The 21,526-nt window shown below is 41.8% G+C and overlaps 1 protein-coding gene across 1 annotated transcript in view; it reads right to left on the bottom strand.

Annotated features, from left to right (window-relative positions):
- TBCA (tubulin folding cofactor A) overlaps nucleotides 1-20,316 on the bottom strand; it is a 48,941-nt gene extending 28,625 nt beyond the window's left edge. The window contains exon 1 of the mRNA XM_053296269.1: nucleotides 20,097-20,316. Coding sequence (XP_053152244.1) covers nucleotides 20,097-20,149 — 53 coding nt within the window. The 5' untranslated portion in view covers nucleotides 20,150-20,316. The remainder of the gene's footprint in view (nucleotides 1-20,096) is intronic.
- Nucleotides 20,317-21,526: the final 1,210 nt, after the last annotated feature.

Below are 21,526 nucleotides of genomic sequence, written 5' to 3'. Positions count from 1 at the left end.
GGTCTGAGATAATTATCTATATGGTCTTAGAGAATTATCCATATTTATACTTCTGGTCTTAGAGAATTATCCATATTTATATTTCTGTTTTAATTGTTATTTGTTTTAATGGTTTCTGTTTTAATTGAGCCATTTTGGAAGGGCGGTATAAAAATCAAATCAAATCAAATCAAATCAAATCAATCAATAAATAATAGATAGAGACAGATTTCTTAAACATTTTATAATTACTATCAGGGTGGATTTGATTTAAATCAAACTGATTTAAATCACGATTTAAATCACTAGCAGGGTGGATAAAAATAAAAAAATCCGATTTAAATCAAAAAAATCAGATTTTTAAAATTTAAATCGGATTTTTTTAATTTAAATCGGATTTTTTTGATTTTTATCCACCCTGCTAGTGATTTAAATCGTGATTTAAATCAGTTTGATTTAAATCAAATCCACCCTGATTACTATATTAATAACAATAACAATAATTTTTATGCTTTAGGTTGCCTAGCATTATGCTCTTGTGGGCTGTTCTGCATCTTCATATTGTATTTCATTAACTGCTGTTTTATTGTTCTTAATTTTACCGCTGATCATTAGCCACCAGGGGATTCCTATGTGTGGAAAGGTGGGATAGAAATATTTTAATTTCTTTCTTTCTTTCTTTATGGAAACTGAAAGGGAAGCTGCATGTGAAGTTGGGGATGAAATGAAACTGCAGCTCATTTATATCTACCACATGATTGTTGGGAGGATTGCCTGAACTGAACTGTGGTATGGACTGGACCTTCTACTGGTAATTTCTGAAAATGGAGTCACATCCCTTGTATGCTGGTCTGTTTTCCATGTACACAGGATTCTGAAAATGTTATTGCTACTTAGTAGTACAGAATATGTACATTCCTTTCCAAGAGGAAACAAGACTTTTTTTTTAAAAAAAGAGAGAGACCCAAGAGCAAAAAGGCTCTTTAAGCAAAATTAACAGAGTAACATCTTAAGCAAAATTAACAGAGTATGTGCCTTTTGTTTGTGAGTACATGACCCAAGTGTCTGTCTAGCGTAGGGGTAGGCAACATGCGGCTCTTCAGATTATGCTGAACTACAATTTCCATCAATCCCTACTGTTTTGAATAAAGTTTGCAGCTTCCATCATTCCCAGCTGTAATGTAATTGTAGCTGGGAATGATGGGAATTGTATTTCAGCAACATCTGGAGAGCTGCATTTTGCCTACCCTGTTCTGTGCCTTGCCACCAGCCTGCCTAGGTTGGACAGTGTAGTGATCAGTCTCCCCTCCCACTCAAGAGTCAAAAGGGAGCGAACACTTGTCTTGACTGACATGCTGGTGAACTCCAGGGCAACCAATCAGTACACCAGGTGGGTAGGACCTGGAGAGCAGTTGCAGGGAATTCTGGGAATAAGAAGGGCAGTCTTTATTGGAGAGAAGCGCTTGCGGAAAGGCTTAGTGAGGGGCAACGGGATTTGTTCCCTCATGGTCAAAGCCAGCATGGAGGATTCTCTCATGGAATAACTCTGTAGATCCTTAAGAGAAAGGATTGCAGAACATGTATACTTGATTCTCATGATCCTTCCACACTCTAAGTAGCAACAACTGCAAGGATTGGACACCAATTTGTCCATGCTTACCTAGCAAAAATATGTAGTGGTCTGCCTGCATACACAGACCTTACAGAAGTCATGTGTCACGTGCCATTTGTGTGAAAGAACCCACTCTCTGCCAGTTTACAAATGTCTCCCTGCACTTAGAAGCAACCACTACACTACCCTTAACCACCACTACACTACACTTAAACACTACAGGAGACCAGCCCAAGGGCTATCTACCATGCCTGCACTAAAGCAAAATCACTACAAAACATTCATAGGGAAATACAATCCTATGGATGCTTTATCATCTATGATTTAGGAAACTCATGTGAAGAGTTGTTCTCTTCATCTTGCTCCTGTTTTACCACAGTGCTGTACTTGACATCACTGTGTCAAGAAGAACTGATGGAACTCAAAACCTTTCACAGTAAACATACTATTCCATTAAAAATAAACTAGTGTAATATGGGAAGCCCCAGAGACATGGACCAAAGACATTGCCCATCCTAATGTAGAAGGTACACAGTGAGAACACAGTCAACTAAAAAAAACCCCTCACTACATATTCTTTACAACAACAGAAGGCAACATTAAATCTTCAGCTGTTTTATAGATTTCTTCCATCTAAAACTTATGCTCTATGGCAGATTCAGACTAAGTTAATCATGACTAAGTCCCATTGAACTGTATGGGACTTAGATTAGTCATGTCTTATTTGTTTCAATAGTGCTTAGTCATGGCTAACTTTGTCTGGATCCTCCCCCATGCACACATTTGAAGCATACCATCAACGACATCTCCAGAACTTTTTTGGCCCAAGTTCTGCCTTTTTAACTCACTAATCCATATCTAGTTAAACTGTTTCTATAAGTGTTCACTCCAGGGACATAAACAAAAACATGTATTTAAAATATTTATATCCTGCCCTTCTGGAACAGGTTCTCACAAGGCAGCTAACAAAAAAGATTACACACACAAAAGCCAGAAGAAATAAATCGGACACAATAAAAACAGCCAGCAGCCCAGCCAAAATCATGGTTAAAAGTAGCTTCCCCACTACCTAGCAAACAATCATCCTGTCAAAGCATCAGAGTGCAGAAGCCCTGAATACACCAAATTTAACGGCTGGACAGATATGAGAATTATTAAAGTGGTTTCACAAAGCAGCACATCACTAAATAGACAATTGCACTGCATTCTGACCCAAAACCCAATCCCACTTATGTCAACAGGACAAATTAACCCCAATTATCAGAAATTAAGCTATTAAATACTATTTTGCATGCTGTAGTCTCCAAATAGTAGGTAGCAGTGTCTATAAGCCTATTAGTTTATAGGTTTCCAGACACTACTATTAGTTGCTTTCATCCAAATGAAAATGAATCCTGTAGAGACCAGGAATGTTACATTAATCTAAGCGCTTACAGGTACCTTTAACATTAAAGTCATCACAACTCTTCTTTGTTACCAGCAGCAAAGTGCCGGGCCGGCCCTGCAAGCTGTCGTGGCACTCTGACCGGAATCTCGCACAGCAGCTCATCTCCCGAACGGAACGGGCTTGTTCCATTCCGAGCCTGGAACAGGAGCATAGGACCCCCTTTTTAGAGATGTTCTGTACTGAGCTCAGAACACTCAAAACGACCCATTCCTAGTCAGAATGTTATGAGCTCAGCACGTTCTGCATATCCCTAGTTTATAGTACTAATAATTGGAATTTACAAATTTTTAGAATGGTTGAGCAAACTTTGAGCAATTTTACAGTACATCAAAACAAACCACTTCTCAGTACAGTACAAGTAGCAGAACACACACTTAATCTTTCCATTATACAGAAGGTATTTTGTAGAACCAAGTATTTTTAACTTTCTCACAGGCTCCATCTTAAAATAATGGGCAAAAAGAAGGGTGGGGGGGGTAAGGAGAATGAGAAGGGAGCCCTGAAGATGCCAAGGCTCACTACAGAAGTTTCCTGCTCTAGCTTCACCCATACTGCCATGAAGTGCAGTTGCCAAGTGGGTAGCTATACCAGCTATGAATAAATACAGAGATGACAGTATTCTTGAGAAATAATTTTTAACAAATGGTGATAAAAATAATTCACACCCCAAGATAGCATGAAGTGTTCAGTTTACTTAGAGAAGATTATGTTTAGTCTACTTGTAGTTGATCATTCAAATTGTATCTGTAGTAGGCAGAGCACACTTGGAGCTTTTGCTTTGTCACCTTTAAGAATTTAAAAACAGCTATGAACCGATTCTGAAGTCAACTGATTTAAAAAGCATTTCAGTACTTTGATTAAGTCACTGTACTGTATTAACTAGGCTTCCACAGTTGCAATTTAGTCAGCCATCTCAAAGTCAAAGGCTGTGACCCAGAACCTCCTAAGCACAACAAGGCTTCAATTGCCAACTATGGCAGATGGACTTCTGCAAGCGGCTTGCTCTCCTTCCACAGCTGGCAGTAAGGGAGCCCTCCTTGAGCACACAGGGCTGTCTAGGTGGATCATATAAGCAAATGGGCAGTAAATGTGCCAGTTTACCTCAAATGAGTTGAAATTTCTAAGTCTAGGCATGCCCATTTTTAAAAAAAAAATGATAAAAAAAAGACATCTCAGTATTTTTGGGATCATCACCACTGCAACAATATGTATGGCTTTAAAATGAAGTTCAGTTTGGTTTTACACTATTTTCTAAATTGCCAAGTGACTGAAAAACATAAATTACTCAATTTATGTAAATTGAGTATTATATTTTATTTTGGAACAGGGCACAGATAAATAGTGGTTTAAACAAATTTCAGGAGCACTTGATAGTATTCCAGCCTAAACAAATTTTCCGAAGTAACTGCCCACCCCTAAAACAATACTCAAAGAGTGAGGCAATTAGAGTCAATAAATGATCAGAAGCACAGACTAGGCTGTAACCAAAGCATTTATTCAATACTATTTTCACTGGGTTCAACAGGGCTATGTGAAAGCCAAGCCAGTAAGGGACACCACAATTTCTATTTTGTATTTCTTTCACAAAATACTTGTCTTTCCACTTCTTACCCTCTTACCTTAAGGTTTGCAGCCCAATCCTATGAAACTATATGAATTATGTTTTGATTCACTTTCACAAGCATAACAGATAACCTGTTATGCCTAGCCTACAACATTAAATCAGTCCTATAAGGCACACAAACTACTTGCATAAAAATGCTGGTGTAAAGAGAAGACACCTCCTACTTAGACAAAAATCACAACTCCCTGGAGAGAAAGAAAACAATTGCTTTAGGAACCCAAAGCAATTAATTGATTGGAAGGGTTGATAGGTAATCAATTTGCAGCCTGAATGAGGTACAGAAAATCCAGACCCAGAGAAGCACTTATATTCAATTGTCAGCCTGATCATTCAAGTATTTAGAAATTTCTAATATTCAATTATTAAAATCCAGCAGCGCATAGAAATGTTAAATTAATTCATAAAACATAAATCACTTAATCCTGAACTCAATATCTAACTTTAAAAATCCAATTAAAGAAGTTCACCAGTTAGTTGTATAATAGGCTGTTTAGATACATACTAAGAGTTTCATACTCACTAGATAGTCATGACTAAGCACTACTGAAATCAATGAGTCAAGTTAGTCAGGTATAAGTTGTCCCACTGATTTCAATAGGATTTAGTCATTTAGTCATGATTAACTTAGTATGTGACCTCAAGAAAGCAGAATCTCATTTATCAAAATGGAGGTGGTAGATAGCAGAGTGTGTGTGTGATATTTAACTAAACATTTGTTGTCATGTTTATAGGACAATATCACACTACCTTTATAATCAGTCTTAGCAAAATCATATTTATTTATAAATATTTCCATCCCATTACACCAGCACACTGCTGCTCTGCGCAGCTTACTATAACAAACAGATAAAAAGGCAAACAGAATCAGGCAGAACTGATTAAAACGGGAAACTCTTATTAAAACCAATTTTAAACACTTCACAGAAAAGAAGTGTTTTCAGGCTCTTTTAAAAACTCCTCAAAGAGAGACACTGACAAAGCACCTTTGGGAGGGCATTCCATAGAGGGGGGCCACTACTGAAGAGGCCCTGCTCCTGCCAACCAAATCTGTGTCAGTAGCAGAGCAGGGCTGCAAAGAAGACGGGAAGAACCTGGCAGGTCCATATGGGCAAATGCAGTCTGACACTCCCAAGTCATGTAGAGCTTTAAAGATCAAACGCAGCACTTTGAATCTGGCCTGGAAGCAAGTGGACAATCAATGAATTTTTTGTTGAGATTAGTACAGTAACAAATAACTTTTCTGGGATAGATACCAAATCATTATGTACTCATCCAATTTGTAGCTCTCAGTAATGAAATTTTACTTACCAACAATCTCATAATATATAGACCCTACAAATAGCCAGTCATCTGGCTACTTGTACATGTGAGCACCAAAAGATAGCAACTTGACAGTCCATGGGCCAAGTGCTTCTGAAGAGTTCAAGATGAATGCTGTACCAGGGCTTGAACAGCCAGGGATTTGGGGGTGTGGGGCGGGGTTATATATTTCAATGATCTTGCCTTCCCCCAGAAGCACTCTGTGCTAGCTGAAAATGTGTCCCCGAGGGCTGTGCAACTCTCAAGGACATATTTGGGGGTGACAAAGATAACTTATGAGGGAAGAGGAGGTTGTCAAATCACCCCCCACATGCATGAACTTTGGAACTTCATTAGTTTGGATATCGGTCAGCATTTACTGTATTTACCTGAATAGGATACAACCCTGAATTTAATACAACTCCTTTTAAAAATAGGGGTGAAAGAGGCTATATCTTTATTTAACCAAAAGGAACAGCACTCTGAATTTAAGACACCACACACACACCATTTCTATCATCAAAAAACTTGCAGAAAACCTAGTCTTGGATTCAGGTAAATACAGTAGCCTAGCCAGCTTCTTCATTAGTGAAAGAAGGGAAACTGCTAGGAATACATGGGCTGTACTAGCCATGTTTCCTGTAGTCTCCCTCTCCATACTTGGCCAGATAACATACACTGGTATGAGTACTTTAGCAAGACCAATTTATTTGTATATTGGAGGAGTCAAGGTGTGAGGAAGGGACTTGGCCCCCTCAAGCTCTGCCCTACACTAACCCTCTAGCCCAATGTTATTCGTTGCAAGGCCAAGGAGCCAGTGGTGACTCCCATTGACCCTAAGTGCTGCTCCCTGACTGTTTGTTAGGCCTGGGTGAAGTTTAAGCCAAATACTCTGCACAGTCCTCCTGGCATCATGCAGAGCCAACTATTTTCAGTACTGCATTTTGCCTAGTGCTAGTGGGGCTCCTTTAAGAGAAATAGATCCCTTTTGAGCCCCAGCACCATCTTGGAAGGCACTCACAGGGTGCTTGAAAGTGTAGCCCTTCCCAGCGCTTTTCCCACTAAGTTCTACAGAGAAAGTGCTGGGAAGGACTAGACTTCCCAGTGTTCCGTGCACACCTTCCAAGATGGCACTGTATGGTGGGAAATGGATCTCACACTGAAGGTTTTCTGTCAAAGTGGCCCCACTTTAAAAATAGTGGAGATCACTGCTTTGGTACATTCAATTGCCAACCATCTGCTGCATGCATATTAAAAAGAAACATTGGCCTTACCTGCCAAGGGCTCTTTTTCACAGTGTTTGAGGTCATCCTAAACAATGGGTTGTGCACCAACCATGCCTCAATTAGACAGGAAGTAGAATTTCAAAGCAGCTGGGAATCTCCGGCAGTTAGGTAGGAGGAGCCAAAATCCCCAGTTCCTAACTGTTGAGCTAAATAAAAGCAGGTTTTAGAATATAACAATTAGAGAGAGACTGGAAAAAACAAACGGAATAGGTCAGATCGGCTCAGCCAAGTGAGGAGGGTAAGAGAGGGTGAAACACTGATATCCTGGGAGTCGCCCTCCTCCCAAAACTGGCCCCCAGACCCATGGAGAAATAGTAGAACATCCGGTGGACCGGATGACCTCAGACACTGCAAAAAAGAACCCTTCACAGGCAAGACCATTTTTTTCTTTTTCCGCAGTTGTCTGAGGTCATCCTAAGCAATGGCACATACACAAGCAGAAGAGGAAGAGCAGATGTGTTACACCTGTTATAAAACTGAACAGCCGAGGACAGCCTGTGCTGAGTTGAAGGAATCAATCTTGTAACGTTTAATGAACGGTGATGTAGAGGACCATATGGCCACTTGGCAGATGACCTGAAGAGGGGTGTTAGTGGAGAATGTGTCTGAAGGGCTGGTGCTACGGGTAAAGTGTGCCGTGATGTCCCATGGAATTGATAGCTGGAGATAGTATGCCAAGGAGATAGTGGCTCTGACACCTTAGTTCCCAAGGAAGTAGGGTAGAAGGAGACAAAATGGGAATCAGAATGATGGAGTTGTTTGGTGCATCTTAAGAAGATCTGGAGGGCTCTACGCACATCCAAGATGTGCCATCAGTTTTCTTTAGGATGGACAGGAGAAGGACAAAAGTAAGGGAGAACCACATCTTGAGATCTGTGGAAGGTGGATCTGATTTTTAGAATGAATGTAGGGTCTAAGCAGAATACGAATGCATCTTGCTGGAAGATGCGAAGCAAGGCGCAAGCAAAGATGAAATTAGCAGCAGCTGTGCTGACTGTTAAGGATGCATCATGAACCTTACAGAGAAGAAAACTGCACTGTTTATCCTCAGGAATCTTGAGCCGCTCATCTCCATTTTAATTCATGAGTGGTCCTGATACTAATTGTGCCACAGGTGCATCTACAGTGGGAGGAACCAACAAAGCCATAACAGCATCAGGGAGAGTATAAAGCTTTTTAGGGCATGGGGTAGAGGAATTGGTGGAGAAGGGTACCTTCCATTAATTTAGCATGGTATTTCTAAATAGAGGAGGAAAAGGGACAGAGAGTAGATGCTGAGGTGGAAGGGGAAACCGCCTGCTCTAGGCCTACCTGAGTTTGGGCAACTCCTTTAGATGAGCTGTCCTTAATGGCTCTCCATGTTTTGGCTAATAAAATGTCAAAATCTGAAGCCATAAACAGTTGGATTGAGTTGGAAGACAGAGATGCCTTTTCCAAAAGCTCTCCTTCCTCAGTATCAGAAGGTGATGAAGTATGAGTCAGAGAGAGGGTGTCCCTGGGGAGGTTTCTGAGGGACAACAGGGGGAGGGAAGGAGGGAGAATAGGGCTAAGTGGTCTGGGGTGAGGATTGGGAGATGGCAGAGAAGGATTCTGAGTAGTGGGAGGGAGGAAAGATCTCTTGGGAGGGGGGCAATCCTCCCTAGCAGAGAAAGAGGGCTTTAAAGAACATTTTCTCTTTTTGTGCTTTAGGATTCTAGGCAGAAATTGGCCCCTCTCGTTAAGGGGGATGACCCCCCTAGTAGGGCTGGAGCCTTGTGAGGAAGACTGAAAATCAGGCTTGGCAGGACGTCTGGGTCATTGAGGGGCAGGAGCAGCGGGAATATGCACTGGATTTGAGGGAGGGGAGAGTGGTGGCATGGGGATGGAACTGGCCTTAAGCTGCTGGATAAATTATTTGAGCCACAATTCTAAATCTGGGGCAACCGGCTTATGCGGTATAGAATTCCCCGAAGCGACAGTACTCACATCCTCTGGTGCAGTGAAGTATTGCTCCGAAGCAGGACCCCACCCCCCCAGGCATGGTAGGAAGCTCAGAAGGAAACATGAATGCTGCCGTTGCTGGCTGGGATGCAGGGGGAATGACCAATGAACTGGGTTCCCCCCTCCCCCAGTTGGTTGCCAGGAGTCTTTGTCGCGGGCATCCATAGGTCACCTGTCGGAAAAGCCACTCAATCCTGCACCGCCCTGGACTTGCAAAATGGCAGGTGGGAGGCGCCATGGTAGGTGCTGCTGGCATACAGCCTGCAGCAGTAAGCATTCGCTTGAACAGGCAACTGGCGATTTTGCTTTCTTCTTGTGCCACTTAGTGTGGTCATGCAGCTGTTTCTGCTTTTTGGAGGGCTTTGAACCCTCTTCCTTCAAGTGCTTCACCTTTTTGGAATCCTTCTTGTGTGTTTTAACAAGCTCCATAGGAGCAGGAAGGGCAGAAGTGTCAGTGGATATGGGAGGAGCTGGAACGCTGTCCATGTTAGCTGGAGAAGGAGAGCAAGAGTGTTTGGTACCACTGGGCTGTTTCCCTCTTTGCTGGGCAATGCTCTACTTTCTGAGTGGGGGCCCTCCAAGAGGGAATGCCCTAAGAGGTCTACAGCATGGAATGGCTCCATGTGCAGCAAGGAGAATCGAAAAGCCAAAACTAAACACACACATAGAGAGCCCTTAAAACTCTTTAAACCCATCTGTTTGGCCTGGCCTTTCAGGGTTTTTAATTCGTTTTAATTGTTTTAATGTTAACCTGGTTTTCAGGGTTTTAATTGTTTCGATAGTTTAATTGTTTTTTAAGATGTTTTTAAATTGGTGTTTATATTGTATTTCTGTTTTAATTGTTTTTAATGATTTCTGGTTTTTAATTGTAAACCGCCCTGAGCCAGCTCAGAAGGGCGGTATAAAAATCGAATTAATAACAAACAAACAAACAAACAAATAAAATACACAAGAACAAACAGAGCCACTAGGTCAGATTTTGGAACTTTAAAAACATTTTTAAATTTTAAGAAAATAAACAACTCCCTTCTCACCCTGGTACAATACAAGGAGAGGGAAAGTGGGGAGATGACAGAAAAGAACAGGCCTGAAAACACTGGCTGAGAGGAGCTCTCTCAATTCACTGTTTCCTGAAGCGAGACAGGAACAGAACTGGGGTTTTTGGCACCTCCTACCTACCAGAGATTCCCAGCTGCTTTGAAATTCTACTTCCTGTCTTCCTGAGGCATGATTGGCGCACAAACCATTGTTTAGGACGACCTCAGACAACTGAAGAAAAAATAATCTTTGCCTAATATCTTAGGAGGAGAGTTCTCAAATTAATATGTAATTAGACGCATCTCATAACAATGTTAGCTAAAAATAGCAGGACATTGCAAAGAGTCAAGTATGGATTCAAACCAGAGTGCTAGGGATTCTTTTTACACAAGGTACAGGGAAACACTTCTCATTTAATATGCTTTACCACAGCTTTTATCTACACCTTTCCAGTTACTGATCATACATTTCAAGTTCCAAAGTGCAAACTTTGGTAAGTTTTCCATCCAGTTGTTAAAACAAATATGTGCGACTACCCACCAGTGAAACTTTATAGTTGTAAGGGAGGGAAGAACTGGAGAGCTCCAACTTCCAAGACAGCTCTATATCAATCCAGCCCCCACCTTATTGTACTGTGTCTCACAAATTCCTCATGGTTCAGGTATTTTTACACAGATCTTACAAAGAGAGAGGTAGAGGAAGGGGTAAGGGTCATTACTCCAATAATTTATATTTGGATTTTGTACAAAGCTCAGAACAAATGTTGTGGGTTACAGCACATAAGACACTCACTTTCAGCACTAAGACCTGACCACACTGCTTTTCAATTAATTGTATTAAACTGAATTAAATGAGAATCAGTTTATTCTCTCTTATAAGAAACATAACAGATTTTAGTTAAGAAACTGATATTTAGCACCATGGCTGCTTATAAAGCAGTAGCAATGTGTCAGAGCTACAGGCAAAAGAACAAACTTGGGAAGATTCCACAGTTTTGGAAAGGTGGTTTCTAAAAGGGCTGCCTTACCGAAAAATCAATATACTTCTCCCATAGGTTCATGATGTAAAATTCTATAATCAAGGCTTGTAGATTTGTAATTATGGTATGTCAGCTACATTTAAACAAGAGTGTTAAAAGATTGTTAAAGTTAAACTAACACAATTGCAATGTGAATTGTCTTAGTCTCATTCTAATCTACTGGTGTCACTTTCATTTAATCAGAGGAAAACTATGGGCAAATGTCAGTGCTATTTTCACATGCCCCTAACATAGTGTGTTCACAGCAGCTTTTTTAAAGCCAGTATAATACCGAAATAGCTACAGAACATCTATTTAGGAAAATGCATTTTTTTCCTCCTACATATTGCCTGAGCTTGGCATAATTGCTGTTACTTCAGCAATATAGTTATCATTTAACAAAGGCTAAGTATCAGGCTTAACCAGACAATCAGTTAATGCGTGATCCAATTACAGGTTAACCTCTGCCTAATGGTTTCTGCAAGTTCCCATTCAAATACAACAGTTCACACAACATGGGTGGATGAGAGATAGCCTTGCTGCAGGACAAACAGCTGTACTGCAGTTTGCTCGTTACAAAAACTAAAAGTATGTATACACTGAAGCACAGCAGAAGGAGAAATCAAAGCTTTCCAAGTGGTCGATAAGATTTAAAATGTAGATTTAAAAAGACTGAAAAGATTCATGAAATGTTGGAGGGCTTAGCCCTGTAGGATTTGGGAGGTAGTAGTAGTACTAGTACTACCGTGTTTCCCCGAAAATAAGACAGTGTCTTATATTAATTTTAGCCCCCCAAAATGCACTAGGGCAATTAGCAGTACATCAGAAATTACTGCTAGGTCTTACTTTCAGGGTAGGTCTTACTTTCGGGGAAACAGGGTAGTAAAGGATAGATGGTGTCCTTGCTAGAGTGATATGGTGACGGTACACTCAGCCGCACTAAGGACATAATGAAAGAATCTTAAAAGTCACAAAATGGCAATGACTGGGAGAGGGTGGTGATAGAAGTGTTGCACATCTTATCTCCATTCATGTGACAAATGATGACCAATAGCTGCTCATGACCTACATAACCACATCTGACGCAGAAATCGCCACAGCAATAAAGGGCATCCCCCAAGGGATCCTCAAAATTTTAGGCAGCAGAGTAAGACACATAGACAAAGCAATACAAACAATGAAAACTTAAAAGCATTGCTCAATATCAGCTTTGCCTCACAATCATATAGTGTTTTCACAAGCCACAGGGTCACTTGACATATACAATCCTCACGTTAACAGCTGATGGACAGCACAGTAACTATAATGCATAACCAGTAATGGCAGCTCTAAGCCTTCCATGAGGTTTTTTGGGGAGACACTCTCTGTTGCACTTCCAGTCTACTAGTAAAGTTGCTGGTGAAATTAACATCTTCAAGTACCTTTAAAAAAACACAACACCAGAATAGAGACCTTGACCCAAAGTCATTGCACTTTGGGTCAGGTTTGTAAAGTGTCTAGAAATATTTATTAGGCAGTATATAAATGTAATTAATAAAAATGTAATAGAATAAATAAAATTGCATCCTCAAATGATTGTAACCTACATTCTAGCATTCATACTGAGGAGAAAACTGGCTTCTTGGTAAACGGCTTACCAATTCAGAAGTTACTTCAAGCATATTGGTACTGGTGAACAACACAGCTGAGAAATAAAAATGTCTACATAAAAGCTTAGAACAAAACAAATAATGGACTGATTAACAGTGCTTGCCATGTAGCTATCTAAGTAGCTCCTCCCACTCAGATATGTTTTACATAGAGCATTTACTATCTTCCTATATTACTGCTGCATGATATAGTACCAGCGGGGATTCGAACCAGCAACTTTCTGATTGTTAGTCAAGCATTTCCCCGCTGCGCCATTAGGTGGCTCCACTCCAATCCTAAGCATACTTATTTGGAAGGAAGCCTCACTCAGGTGGGATTTAATTCCAACAATTAAAGAGGACGCCTTCTTCTCTATGAACCACACCGCCAATTGAGGTCATCTGGAGAGGTTTGTCTGCAGTTGCCACCAACTCATCTGGTAGCTACTCAGGCGCAGGCCTTCTCCGTTGCTGCCCGAGGCTTTGAAACACACTTCCTGCTGAAATAAGAGCCTCCCCATCTCTTACAACTTCTAAAAAGGCAGTCAAGACACATTTGTTCACCCAGGCTTTTAATTCAATATTGTTTTAATTGTGTTTTTAATAGTTTCAATGTTTTAAATTTTAAATTGTTGTAATGTTTTAACCTTTTTATTTGTTGTTTATACTGTTTTGTTGTAAACAGTTCAGGGACTTGCATTTTGGGCGGTATACAAATGTGTTAAATAAATAATAAATAAAATAAATAAACAAAACCTGCATAGGAATCAGCTGCAAAAACAAACATTTTTGAATTCAATCTTTGACCTGTCACACAACGTCTTTTGTTTAATACTGAGCAAATTTCTAGTCTGGTAAGAAAAGGTGGTTAACCATTACTAATGCCTCAGATTAGTTTTGTGAAAACCTAAGGAAGGAGCCATCAATTTCAGAATATCACCAGCAAGTTTGCCAACACAGAAATCACAGCTATGAGCATGAATGTCCAAGTCATGGAAGCTGTGTCTGGTGTGGTCAGTAAACTGCATGCTACGAATTAAAGGGGAGACCATCAATTTTCTGATAGTAGAAGTAGATTCAGATTCCTCCTGCTATCTCCATCACAGAAATGCAAAGTATCTCCGGTTTATATAGCTCTTCTAATCCTCTTCTTGTTGCTAAAGTATTTGTTTACTACAACAGTACACACACATTGGCAATAACAATTCAAATTGTACATATAAACCACACAGAGTTCAAAAGAATTAAAAGTAACCAACAATGCATTCCCATTTAGGGAAAGGAGCATTAGCTCAGTGGCAGAGCATCTGCTTGCACACAAAAGGTGCCAGGCATCTCCAGCTAGGGTTGAGAAAGACTCCTGCCTGAAACCTTGGAGAGCTGCTGCTAGTCAGCATAGACAATACTAGGCTAGATGGACCAATGGTCTGACTTGGTATAAGGCAGCTTCCTATGTCTTATCATCGTGCAGGCTAGACGCCCTCCAACCATGCAGGAATTCTGCAGAATCTCTTCCAGGCTCAGCAGTAGCTCTGGGACAGGAAGCATTATCATGAGATCCTGGAGAGTCTTCTCCACACAAGCATAAGACACCACTAAACGTTAAGTAATGTGAAAAGTTGCAGAGTTCAGCAATAGCTGTACAATATATAAGCAAGTTCTAAGCTCTCCGTAGAATTTTAGCCTCTCACCTGTTCTCACATGCATCTTATCTCAGACCATCCCTGTCAGTTCAAGAAACCAACCAAAGGTACCAAGAATCATTAACATTCTTTTACCAGTCTAGGACTACTCTTTAGGCAGTAAAGTGTGCCATCGAGTCGGTATTGACTCCTGGCGACTACAGAGCCCCATGACATGATTGTCTTTGGTAGAATACAGAGGGGTTTACCATTGCCATCTCCTGTCCAGTATGAGATGATGCCTTTCAGCATCTTCCTATATCGCTGCTGCCTGATATAGGTGTTTCCCATAGTCTGGGAAAGACTATGTTTCCCATACCATACAGGGAAACACACCAGCAGGGATTTGAACCAACCACCTTTGGCTTGCTAGTCATTTCCCCACTGCGCCATTAGGTGGCTCTCTTTAGGCAGTACTTTGGGCAAAAAACAGTGAGAAGAACTAATCACAAAAATCCCGTGACCTTTATAGGTCACAGAAATCAACTTTTATAATAGATTTTTAAAATGTTGCAGTGTATAGTGCGCACAGCCCTACTTATTATACACAAGTGAGATTACCAGCACTACAATTCAGTTTACCTTTGACTTAATAAAAAGAATAAAGTTCCAATTTCAGGGAAACAGAGGGCCAGTTCAAACGATATACTGTATCCGTCAGCATAAGAGAAGGAGAGACACACTGAGAGCAGGGCCGTCAGGATGTCCTCCATGGACGTCCCAATGCCCTCCTGGTACACTGATCACATGTGGGAGTGGTTCATCTGAATGGTCCTTAAATATATGCTCCAAGTAGTGTTAACCAGTACATCAATACATCCGTGGAGACAGGCACACACTCGACATGGCCTTTTCTTTATATGTGCTGCTGGCCATCGTTTGAACCAGCCCATCGACTATGGCCTGGTTCACACAAAGTGGCAAATAATGATCTTAGACTAAGCCACAAGCTCTCCTGGTGGCTATTCGCTCCTCGGTCTCCATCACAGCTTTTAGAAAGAGTGTAAAATCTTGGCTTTTTGCCCAGGCATTTATTTGATTCTCTGCTGCTGCTCTTTGTACTCTGTATTGCTTTTATGCTTTTGTTTTAAATTTTTAATCAGATTTGCTTAATATTTTTCACTTAATATTTTAATTGTGTCTTTTTACCATCTTGTTTTTAAATGTTGCTGTAAACTGCCTTGGGATTGTTTTAATGAAAGGCGGTATATAAATTTAACAATAAACAAACAAACAAACAAGGCAATATTTTAAATTGTAAACTGCTTTGAATGCACTAGTGGAAACATAATAAAGATATGATCCAGCAAGGTCCTTTACACAGTATTATGGAGGGTTTTTGCATGTTTAGTGGGGCTTCCATGCTTTTTAAAGAAATATGGGGCCTGCAGTCATATTATAAGTTAATTCTGAAACTTTCCAGAGTAACCTATACCATTTTTCCTTTTCATGGTCCAATATGAAATCTCCTTTCAGCTATTGCTCTTACTTCCTGGGCATCGCAGGCTGTAATAGCTTACTGGTAACAGAGCACATGACTAAATTGCTTCATTTCATTAAAATTTTCAATATGGACCACTTCAAGAATAATTCCTAAACTACTAAGAATTATTAGAACACTGCAACTTAGGAAACAAATATATAGCCTATGTAAAGGTAAGGAGCACTAGAAAGAAGTCAAATGTCATTTAAAACATGTTCTGTATTGCATATTATTCTTTCCTTCCATCAGAATCCAAATAGGCTATAAAGATTAATAAATTATACTTGCTAGTTAGCTCCTTTGGAAGAGAAAATTATTCTCCATGCATCAGAGCAGCTCCACTCAACTCCCAGCATTCCCAATGGGAGTCAGGTGGAGCTGCAGCGTGACATTTGCATGGAGCCACACTGTCACCAATGCCATTTGCAGAAAGCAGCACACACACCACCCACTTCCATCGGCGGGTGGCTGCATGGTAGAGCCTCTGTGTCCAGTTCGAGGCCCCACATTTTAAGAAAGACGTTGATAAAACTGGAACAGGTTCAGAGGAGGGCAACAAAGGTGATGAGGGGTCTGGAAACCAAGTCCCATGAGGAATGGCTGAGGGAGCTGGGTATGTTTAGCCTGGAAAAAGATGGAGGGGAAATAGGATAGTCGTCTTCAAATATCTGAAGGGCTCCAATACAGAAAGAGGAGCAGACTTGTTCTATGTTGCTTATGAAGCAGGACTCGAACCAATGGGCTAAGGAAGCAGATTTAGACTAGACATTACAAAGAACTTAATTATAATAAGAACTGTTTGATAATGGAGCAGTCTGCCTTGTGCAGCAGCAGGCTCTCCTTCACTGGAGTTTTTCAAACAGAGACTGGACAAGGCACCTTAGCAGTTTCCTGCACTTAACAGGGTGTTGGCCTAGAAGGCCTCCAAGGTCCCTTCCAACTCTAACATTCTACGATTTGCAGCCCACAAAAAGCAGAGAAAGAAGGAGAGGTTGAGTGAAAGGCCCAGGGGAAGAACAGGCCCCGAGGCTCTGCAACTGCATCCTGCCTTAGTGCCTCAGAACATTTAAAAGATATAGGCACCATCTCCAAGTAAGGATCTGGCAATCTAACAAGTCATGTGCTCTGCAAGAGGTTTATAATTACTGCTTTCTAATGGAAGTGCTCTGAAAGTGCTTACTGGCCTCCCATTAGCAATATTACAACATGTTAACAGTTTGTCCACAGATCACAAGACCCATTCATAAGCTGTTGCCATGCTAACAGAGCACCAAATAAACATTCCAAAATCAAACTCCACAGATTTGGCTTAAATTTAATGCAGTGTCTTTGCTCAGGGAAGAGCTGCTTTGCATTCAGAAGGTCCCAGCTTCAATCCCTGGCATCTCCAGGCAGGGCTTGTCTGAAGCTTTGGAGAGCCACTGCCAGACAGTTAGACAATACTGAGCCAATACTGGTCTGACTCAGTATAAGGCAGTTTCTTATGGCTTCTTAAATATGGCAATTATAATATTCCACTGGTCTCAAAATCTGAAAATTAAGTCAATATTAATAAATAATATATGCAACCCAAGCTGTTTTGAGCAGCAACAAATACCTTTGGTTTGACCAAGTCAGATGCCTTTTAACAGACGAAGATGAGGCAATATATAATGTAATTGTGAAGCCATGACAGAATGAATTGCCCATTCACCTTTTCACAATAATTACATGACTGGATCTGCAACCAGTCTTCAGAAGGACTCCCCATTAGAAACCCAGCTGTCTGAACCAAAGGCCTGGACACTACATCAGCAAGAGTTCACCAGCAACTTCTATGCTTCAGAATGTAGTTTCAGACCAAAATATAAAAGCTGAATCCCGCCTCTAGTTTTAGCAGCAACATAGGAAGTTGCCTTATACCAAGTCAGACCATTGGTGCATCAGGCTCTTAGCTCAGTATTGTCTACTCTGACCGGCAGAAGTTCTCCAAGGTTTCAGGCAGGAGTCTTCCCCAGCCCTACCTGGAGATGCCAGGGATTGTGCCAAGGATCCTCTGCATGCAAAGCAGATGCTCCACCACTGAGCTATGGCCTCATCCCAATTAACTCATATATAAAAGAAGTTACAGTAAGTGCTCATCTTTCTTTGCCACCAAGATAAGCCTGCTATGGAACAACTTTAATATTTACAGAAAGGTCATGCTTGCCATGGTGGACTACTGCCTTCTGGTTAGGGATGCGCAGTTCAATTCAACCTCAAATCAGGGGGTGATCTGGGGAGATTGACCTCAAATCAAATCACCCTCAAAATAGAGGGCCCAATTCAGTGTTGTGGAGAATCAACCTCGATACAACCCAAATCGATTTGAGTGATTAAAGCACCATTTTTCCAGGGTCAGCTGGCCTACCAAGGTCAGAGGGTAACCAGAGGGTACCCAGAGTCAGAGGGTAACCAGTCCTCCACTCTGGACTTAGCGCGTCAGCCTACCTTGGAGGACTGGTCTACCCGGGTCCTCACACATACACATATGCCAAGTCCAAAGCGGAGCGCCGGTCTACCCACCAACCCCAATTGGTAGATCAGCTATCCCCAGGAAAATGGCACCATTTTCAGGCCTGTTTTCCCAGCTTTCCCCAGAAAAACAGGCCTCAAAATAGCACTCAAATCGATTTGAGTGATTAGAGGTTGATTTGTCAAGGCAGCCAGCCAAGCCAGCTGCTTTTGATTAATCAATTTGAGTTTTTGCGATTTGAGCAAAAATCGAATCACAAAAATTGATTTGTGCACACCCCTACTTCTGGTGAGGGCAATGAGTGAACCCAGCCTTCCTCCCAATACTGGATGAACCACGGATGCAGTGGAACAGCAATCTCTACCCCTTTCCTAACTCCAAGGATGTAAAAGAAGACCAAGGGTGGTTTGGCCACTGCATTACCATGGTGCACGGAGCACCTTGGCTACATAGCACCAAACCAACAAGTTCCACACCTTCTTTCCCTGCTCCAGAGCACAAGAGGAAAATGATGGCAGGACGGGCCCTCATCTGCACTTCATGGAGGCATCCTGGGTGCCTCAGCTGAGCATAACCAAACCTCACACTTTTCTCTCCTGTTCTAGAGCAGGAAATAAGAGCACAGGACTTGGCTGTTTGGCCACATTTGCTGGAAGAGGCAGGCAACCACAAGTTCTTAAGAAAAAGGTAAACAGTACACATTTGTACCTTTGGGTCTAAAGTGCACCAGTACATTATTTGTTAAGTAAATCCATTAGTGGTTTTCTGTGGTTTTCTTTTGGTAGTATACAGGAGAGGTTTACCATTGCCTCCTCCCACACAGTATGAGGCAATGCCTTTCAGCATCTTCCTATATCACTGTTGCCCCAAATAGTACCAGCGGGGATTTGAACCGGCAACCATCTGCTTGTTAGTCAAGCATTTCCCCACCGCACCACTTAAGGTGACCAAGGTAAGAGAAAAGGTAAAGTGTGCCCTCGAGTCAATTTCAACTCCTGGCACCCACAGAGCCCTATGGTTTTCTTTGGTAGAATACATGAGGGGTTTACCATTGCTGCCTCCCGCGCAGTTTGAGATGATGCCATTCAGCATCTTCCTATATGGCTGCTGCCCAGTAAAGGGATTTCCCATAGTCTGGGAAACATACCAGCGGGGATTTGAACGGGCAACCTTCTGCTGGTTAGCCAAGCATTTCCTCACTGCGCCACTTAAGGTGGTACCTGCACTTAAAAATAAAAGCACTGAGACAGACCACACACACACTACCCTCAGCTCCTTGGAGAAAGAACGACGTGCACATATACGCAGCAACACACCCCAGATACAAATACACGACAGGGGCCTTGAGCGGCTGCCCCGCTTTTCTGACCAACAGGAGGGTGACGCAGCAGCAGCAGGGGCGTCCGAGGGGAAGGCAGGGCCGGCCCCGAGCAGACCCCTCTCCATAGCCTCCTGGGATAAGACCTCTCCCCCCACGAGAGGGCAGAGGAGGCAGCAGAGGCCCAGCCAGCCCCTCCAACACTCACCGCTTTACTACGCCCGTTTTTATTTTGATCTGCCTGACTCGCGGGTCCGACATGGCGCGCTGTTCCGAGGCGTGGAGAGGAGGCTGCTCGCGGGCGGCGGGAGGGCGAAGCCAACGGAAAAAGCTCCCACGGAAGGAAAACACCACAGTCAACGCGCGCCTGGCCTAGACACAAACGCACACGCGCCTGCGCGGAACCCAGTGACGTCTTCTCCCTCTCGTGAACTCCGCCCCGAACTGGACTATACCATTCAGGGAGGGAGGGAGGCGAGATGCGAAGCAAAGGAAGCGGCTGTTAAGATCCTGTGCTGCTCTCCCTCTCCAGTAGAATCGTTTTCCTGTTTCAGGTATTGCCCTGCTTAGAACAGGAAAGAGCCCACCCGCGCCACACAGCGTGCCTTGCAAATGCACCCCACCCACCCGCTGTAAACGTGCAGGACTGTTTACTGTTGCTCGAGGACAAGGCGCGCGCTGTTGAATACTTGCCTCAAGTGCCGCCCAAACTCAAACTCAAGAGCAACTTCTTCGTTCCTGACTTTGACCTATTCCGTTCTGCCGTTAGTGCCTTTGGTGTCTACATACCTTACCTAATTCTAGAGAAACGATTGTACTTTTAAAACTGTAATTGTTTATTGCAGCTTCGTTGGCAAATGCACAGGGCTGTTCGCCTGTTACCAGTCCAGGACCTTATTTGCATCAGGTGGATGGATTTCAGTCGCTCCCTCCACCTCCCTAAATAACAGTAACTTAACTCGGAGTTAGCTGGGTTTTTAAATCCATTGAAATAGACTGTAGCAGTGTGTTAGGATACTTATGTAAAAGTTAACTCTTAAACTATCATTTTTTCTGTGGTGTGTTAGTAAAGATAAAACAAAAAGTGTGTTAGCCCTATCCATTCCCAGCACAGTACCTCCAGCGACTGTTGCTGGTGTCTATCTTGTGTTTCTTTTTAGATTGTGAGCCCTTTGGGGACAGGGAGCCATCTTATTTATTTGTTATTTCTCTGTATAAACCTCCCTGAGCCATTTTTGGAAGGGCAGTATAGACATTGAATTAATAATAATAATAAATAAATAAATAAATAAATAGTTTTTCCCTTATGCAACTTAAATGATTTCCTTACTAGTAGATTTTGTACTCTTCCCACAAGTTCTGGTTAAACAGTTCCACTAAAATAAATGAGTTCATTCTGAAATTATTTCAAGTTTATTATTTTTAATTGTAATTGTTGTTGATCAAGGATATTTGTTCTTCCTGTTAAAGGCCATACTCACATTTATACTTGCTTCATTTCAACAAACACACTGCAAGTCTTTAAGACTGCGAACTTACATACATTTAGCAGGGATTAAATGCCAAGTCAATGTGTTGGCACCATTACATTTTTTAACTCCAACCTGGACAAGCCATTTTGTGGGTTACAATGTGATC

This window comes from Hemicordylus capensis, chromosome 2 (genome assembly GCF_027244095.1).
Source record: "Hemicordylus capensis ecotype Gifberg chromosome 2, rHemCap1.1.pri, whole genome shotgun sequence".
NCBI lineage: Eukaryota > Metazoa > Chordata > Lepidosauria > Squamata > Cordylidae > Hemicordylus > Hemicordylus capensis.
The sequence above is the reverse complement of the archived record's forward strand: the minus strand, read 5'-3'. Positions and strand labels throughout refer to the sequence as shown.